Genomic DNA, 7144 nt, shown 5'->3' with positions numbered 1-7144 from the left:
GAGGGAGGGGAAAAATGAGGACCTAATGTCGGGGGTTTAAGTGGAGAGAAAATGTTTTGAAAATGATGTACAAATGTGCTTTACACAATTAATGTATGTATGGATTGCGATAACAGTTGTATGAGCCCCTAATAAAATGTTTAAAAAAAAAAAGAGTTGTATGAGCTCCCAATAAAATGATTAAAAAATATATCATATTTTGAAAGTTTATCTGTTCCAAACTATATAACCCCACACAATAATTATAATCACAGTAGAAATACTACTGGGGGATTCAGAACAGGAAATGATAGTAATGGTTAGTATGTATCACTCTTTGTCCATGGCGCCCCTGTTGCTGTAGTGCTTAAGGGCTGGGCTGCTAACCACAAGGTCAGCAGTTGAAACCACCAGCTGCTCGGCTGGAAGAGGACAATCTTTCTACTCCCATAAAGAGCCACCGTCTCATAAACCCACAGGGGCAGTTCTACCCTGTCCTAACAATGGGTCACAATGAATTCATGTCAGTGAGGTTTTTAGTTTTTTTCCCCTCTGTGTCCAGCATGGTTGTGTGTGCCAAACCTATACTTACTCATTGATTCCTCCCACAGCACATGAGAAGGATGAGAAGGTACCATTGAGCCCCACTTTAGAGACAAAATAACTGAAGCACAGAAGTCAGGGCTAGCAAGTGTCAACACCTAGATTCGAACAAAGCATGTGGCTCCCTGGCCTATACATCTAGCCGGGATGTGATCCCCCAGCCCATATGAGAAGCCCCTCAGCCTTACTTAAACAGGGCACAAGCACAGTGAAACAGATGGAAATAAACGGTTTGGGGATTGTTGAGTTTTGTTTTCAGTTTAATTTACGTAAACTTAAAAGAGAACGATAACCAGTGTGGGAGCATAGGCCAGGTTAGACTGTGGAAGGATATCCCTTCATGTCCCACAGGGATGGTCCCCTTTCTAAAGCTGAGTGACTTTGGAAGGCCTAACTAACTAGGTAGGACGAACAAGATGTGTGCTTCTTAACCATGTTGTAGTCTTTCTAGTTATAAGGCCCTAAGTTGTTGTTTTGTTTTTTTGTTTTTTGTTTTGCAGTGAAGAAGAGACAACACAGACAAGGAAATAAAATCACTACCCCAGAACTTACCACTGGTGGATAAGCTATGGTGATGTTTTCTTTGGCATGACATTCTGATATCCATATTTCTATTGAGACATGTGTATATGTACTTTTATTTTGATGTATGAAAATTTCCAGAGAGGTGGGTGAGGGGAGACGTCGGATAGTGCAAGATATGACAAAATAATGATTTATAGATTATCGAGGGTTCATGGGGGAGGGGGGCCGGGGAGGGAGGGGAAAATGAGCTGATGCCAGTGGCTTGAGTAGAGAGCAGATCTTTTTGAGAATGATGAGGGCAAAGAATGTACAAATGTGCTTGACACAATGGATGTATGTATGGATTGTGATAAGAGTTGTACGAGCCCCCATTATCATTCTCGGGACATTTGCTTTTTACTTGAGCCCTTGGTATCTGCTCCTCATTCTTCCCCACCCTCCCTGGCACCCCCTCCCCCTGTGAACCCTTGATAATTTATAAATTATTATAGTTTTGTCATGTCTTGCATTGTCTGACATCTCCTTTCACCCACTTTTCTGTTGTTCGTCCCCCAGGGAGGCAGGTTATATGTAGATCCTTGTAATCGGTTCCTCCTTTCTACCCCACCTTCCCTCCATCCTCGCCCCTATTTCTGAGTTGATCTTCCTGCATTAGCATGGACTTACGGTGCCCTACGTTTTCTATCATTCTTTCCAGCGGCTGCTGCCATTTTGACGCCGCTGAGATAGTTCTTGGAAGAGCACCATGCTGCAGACAGGTTTTTTGGTGTTGTGTTTTTACTATTTAAGTCAACCTATCATTTGGTTTTAAGCAGGCTTCAGGGGAAACTTTTGCTTTAAATTCTAAAGATGACCTTAGGGTAATGGCTTCAAGGATTCCTTTCAGCCGGTTACCCAAGAAGGTCTGCAGTCCATGAGAATGTGAAATGCTGTCCTTCTCGTGCTTCCTTTTGATCAGGGTTCTAAAGACCCCTTAGGTACCATGTGGTAGCAAGGCAACATTCAGTCGCTCCCACCTCAGGGCTACGTCAGACATTCCATATCTCCTCCTTTTCTGGACTCCCTTTCTTCTATTGCTCAAGGCAAATAGAAACCTATTCTCCTGCCTTAAATGACTGCTTGCAAGCTTTTAAGACCCTAGGCATTATACAAAGAGCTAGGAGATGGAAAGAAGTACTGAACGGCTTATGAGGTTAATTAATCCAGATATCTCATGGAAGACGTGACCTTGAACAAAAATTTAAAAAAAGAAACAAAATTTCCATTTTACTTCCAGTTTTTTCATCTCCTTGACTAATGAACAAGATACCTCAAATGTCACTGGTGGCAAGTAAACATCAGCCTGTATCATATTTTTTCTCATGGCGATCAAGATACTAATGACCATGGAGGAGGAATAAAAAGAAGGAAAACTGGCTACGTTGTTGGATGTGACAAGTGTGTTTATGTACTGACTCAATGCTCACAGCACCCTTAGGGGGTTTCTGTTGTCACTGCTCATTGTATAACCTTTGCAGCTGAGGGACAGAGAGACCAGTATTGTTCCCTGGACCTCATGGTGAGTGAGCAGTTCAGGATAGATCTGTACCCAGTACATCACGCTCCAGAGCCTGTAAAACAAAACGATTTTTTGTTACGTGAATGAAGCACACTCAGCAAAAGCATACATACTTAAGAAATCATTCAACGGAGAATCCAATGTGTTCACATATCAAAACAAAATAGCTGGACCTCGATGAAAGCGGGCCCAGAAACACCATCTATTTAGTACGTCAGTGCTCCATCTGTATTCATATGGCAGGCTTTCATCTGAGAGGCAAGGATCTGCCCTTGTAAGACATGATACAGGACAATCTCCCCCTAGCATCAGCCCCCAGATGCAACTGGAAACAGAGCTCAATCAATTACAAAGTTAATCGGTGTGGAAGAACCAGATCCGGAAGTCATGGCTAAGGAAAAAGTCTTATTTGTGAGAAACTTGGCTACTACTGTTACAGAAGAAATACGGAGAAGTCATTTTCTGAATTTGGAAAGCTTGAAAGAGTGAAGAAACTGAAAGATTATGCATTTGTTCATTTTGAAGACAGAGGAGTAGCTGTCAAGGCCATGGATGAAATGAATGGCAAAGAAATAGAAGGGGAAGAAATTGAAATAGTCTTAGCCAAGCCACCAGGCAAGAAAAGGAAAGAGCGTCAAGCTGCTAGACAGGCCTCCAGAAGCACTGCATATGAAGATTATTACTATCACCCTCCTCCTCGCATGCCACCTCCAATTAGAGGTCGAGGTCGTGGTGGGGGGAGAGGTGGATATGGCTACCCTCCAGATTACTATGGCTATGAAGATTACTATGATTGTGGGGGGAAGTCAGATACTTGCTGCCAGACTGCTGTCTCATCCCACCACTGGGGGGGGCCTGCTCCCTGATGCTAGAGACAATGGGTTACCTCTCTCTGGAGCCTAAGGCCATTAGTTTGGTTCTTGTGGGCGGAGTTTGCACCCAACTGATAATGGTTCCTATGGAGACCCAAAATCAAGTTAAGCTGTTACCAGAAATCTAGGATCCGCCTATCTTGCCGCATGTACACCCCCAATCCCTCCTCCTTCTGTAGTGCATATGTCCCTAGATCACCCCCTCCCATCCACGGTAATACCTGTAGCACAACCCTTTCCTGTGACCTATGTCTTCACCTGTAATGTGGGGGCTTGCACGTCCCCAATGTCCCCAGAGAGTATAAAAGCTTGGGGAGCATTAAAGTTCACTCTCTCTCCCTCCACGTGGATTACCAAGCGGGGCTGAGGTGAGCATGCTACCATGAAATGTGTCTGACTCTATTTATTTCTATATATCTCTTTTATCTCTCATGCTCTCTATAACTTTACTATAACATTTACTTATTATCGCTGTACAATTGCGCCTACCAAACCCGTAGTGATTGTGCTAGGAGCTGGCTTCTTCTGGCATATGATGATTATTATGGTTATGATTATCACGACTATCGTGGAGGCTATGAAGATCCCTACTACGGCTATGATGATGGCTATGCAGTAAGAGGAAGAGGAGGAGGAAGGGGAGGGCGAGGTGCTCCACCACCACCAAGAGGGCGGGGAGCACCACCTCCAAGAGGTAGAGCTGGCTATTCACAGAGGGGGGCACCTTTGGGACCACCAAGAGGCTCTAGGGGTGGCAGAGGGGGTCCTGCACAGCAGCAGAGAGGCGGTGGTTCCTGTGGAGCTCGGGGCAATCGTGGGGGCAATGTAGGAGGCAAGAGAAAGGCAGATGGGTACAACCAACCTGATTCCAAGCGACGTCAGACCAACAACCAACAGAACTGGGGTTCCCAACCCATTGCTCAGCAGCCGCTTCAGCAAGGTGGTGACTATTCTGGTAACTATGGTTACAATAATGACAACCAAGAATTTTATCAGGATACTTATGGGCAACAGTGGAAATAGACAAGTGAGGGCATGAAAATGATACTGGCAAGATACGATTGGCTCTAGATCTACATTCTTCAAAAAAAAATTGGCTTAACTGTTTCATCTTTAAGTAGCAATTTGCTGCCATTTGTATTGGGCTAAAGATTCACTATTGTGTATATATACTCAAGTCTTTTTATTTTTCCTCTTCTCATAAATGCTCTTGGACATTATTGGGCTTGCAGAGTTCCCTTATCCTGGGGGTTACAATGCCTTTATCGTTTCAGGCTTCATTTTAGCTTCAAAACAAGCTGGGCACACTGTTAAATCATGATTTTGCAGAACTGTTGGCTTTGAACAGTTTGATTTTTTTTTTAATTTGGGATAGATTACATAGGCGTATGGAGTATGCTCTAAATAAAAATACAAGCTAGTGCTTTGTCTTAGTAGTTTTAAGAAATGAAAGCAAACAAATTTATGTTTTCTTGTATTGAAAATAACCTATGATTGTATGTTTTGCATTCCTAGAAGTAGGTTAACTGTGTTTTTAAATTGTTATAACTTCACACCTTTTTGAAAACTGCCCTTCAAAATTTGTTTAGCTTAAATGTCAAAGCCGTGACAATTTGTTCTTTGATGTGATTGTATTTCCAATTTCTTGTTCATGTGAGATTTCAATAAAACTCAAAAATCTATTAAAAAAAAGTTAATTGGTACAATGCCACGACTCATAGATTGCAGCTTGCAGTTAGACTGTACTCGCATAAACTCCTCATATCAACAGTACCTTGAATTTTATGCCATTGGATAAATTATTGATGTTATTAATGCAATTGTCTTATACCCCAGGGGGATGATTGCCAATGTTTTCCTTTTTTGTCTCTTGATTGTTGTTAGTTTTTTTGGGTGTGTGTGTGTGTTTGTTTTTGTCGTTGTTCTTGTTGGTTTGGGCTTTTGATTATAATGTGACAGCCAAACCTGTGGACAAGCAGATGGATTGTGGGCTCCCGCGTAATTCTAACCCCAATCCAAGAACAGTTAATTTTTGTAACATAGCCCTGCTCAATACTCGCCTTCATGAAGAGATCACTGACAATAAGGGTGCTACAGCAAACTGTGATGAAGAAAGCAGATGGCGCCTGGCTATCAATTGAAATAGTGTCTGGAGTCTTACAGGCTTGTATTCAAACAAGCAGTCATCTAAGTGAGGCATCAACTAAGTCCACATGGAAGAAGCACACCAGCCTGTGTGATCCAAAGATGATGATAACAAAGTCCAAATATGACACAGGGAAAAAATTATCAGAGCTCAAATTGTGAATACCCAATTTGTCTAAGGCTATGGAGGACAGTGGGAGCCCCAAATCCAACTGCACACTATCGAGTCAGATTAAGCATCTGACAGACCCCCTTTAACCACAGGTGAGGGACTGGAACAGCTTTACTATCAGAGAGATTGTGAACTTGATGACGGTGGATTGAATCATGGTCTGATATGATACTTGGTCACTTGACCTCCCTCTTGACCCAACCTGAATTTGCTCTAGGCTCACATAGTTCTCGCTTGTTCCAAAACAGAAATTTCTAAAATAATGTTGGTGGTCTTTTCTTTCTTACTCTTTATTTTTATCATTATATCATTACATTTTTTCTTCTTTTTATTTCATTTTGGTTTTGTTTTTTATTTCTGTGAGGTTCCCCAGTTTATGAAGCACAGAAGGAGTGGATGCATAGAGACAGGAATAGATTCAATGGTTTATTGGGAAGGGAGGGCGGGTGACAGGAAATGGAGAGCAACCAATGAATGCAAGAGGGCATATTAGAACTGACTGTGATGACATATATAGAACTTTTTAAAAAAATGACTTAACAATGGAAGTGTATGTGAATATTATATTGAGAAAACTACTAAAAAACTTTTAAAAGAAGCTAGTTGACCAATGGTTACCGTGGGTGAAGAAGGAAGAGTTTTTGTTTAGGGGGCATTGAGTTTATGCTAATGGTGGTGGAATAATTTGTAAAAGGTTATCAATAATGATTGTACAACATGAAGCTTATAATCAATGGCACTAAATTATACATGTAGAAGTTGTGGAATTGGAGAATGTTTTGTTGTGTTTATCTTTGCACAATTAAAAAATTACACGAGTGGAGCACATCCCGGCCCACCAAGCCTTGAGGACGATATTCCTGCTCAGAGCAGCCAATCCACAGAGAAGACCACATGGCCAGCCCCACTGTGAGACACGACAACCCTTACTGACCCATAGCCCTACAGGGGATAACACTGGAGACACAGTGCGGGAATTTCGCCCTATCTGATCCCACCGCACCAAGGCAAAACACTAAGGACTTGGAACAGAACAGCAAGGGGAACAGAGCAACTAAGTCCCCAGGGAATACCAAAAATAGACTCTGGGGCCAGGGCTTGGTGACCCAACAGACTCAACTAGAAAACACTCCTAATGGCCAACAAACAGTCCTTGAACTAACTACAAGCTTTTCTTTCTTGTTGTTGTGTTTTGTTTGTTTTTTGTCCTTGACTTGTTGGTGTTGTTTGGTTTTATTTTGTTGCTTGGTTTTGCTCTGTCTTGTTTTTGCGCATGTTATTATCTCCGCA

At 42.2% G+C, this 7144-nt stretch overlaps 1 protein-coding gene across 1 annotated transcript; it reads left to right on the top strand.

Moving 5' to 3' along the window:
• Nucleotides 1-1970: 1970 nt before the first annotated feature.
• LOC101638447 (heterogeneous nuclear ribonucleoprotein R-like) lies at nt 1971-4955 on the top strand. The gene is given in 4 exon segments (XM_013008629.2): nt 1971-2009; nt 2972-3110; nt 3113-3453; nt 4069-4955. Coding segments are annotated over 4 exon segments (1011 nt in total). The 3' UTR covers nt 4561-4955.
• Nucleotides 4956-7144: the final 2189 nt, after the last annotated feature.

The sequence above is a fragment of the Echinops telfairi genome, unplaced genomic scaffold, assembly GCF_000313985.2.
Source record: "Echinops telfairi isolate 266 unplaced genomic scaffold, ASM31398v2 ScPeMD7_47;HRSCAF=170, whole genome shotgun sequence".
Classification (NCBI taxonomy): domain Eukaryota; kingdom Metazoa; phylum Chordata; class Mammalia; order Afrosoricida; family Tenrecidae; genus Echinops; species Echinops telfairi.
The sequence above is the reverse complement of the archived record's forward strand: the minus strand, read 5'-3'. Positions and strand labels throughout refer to the sequence as shown.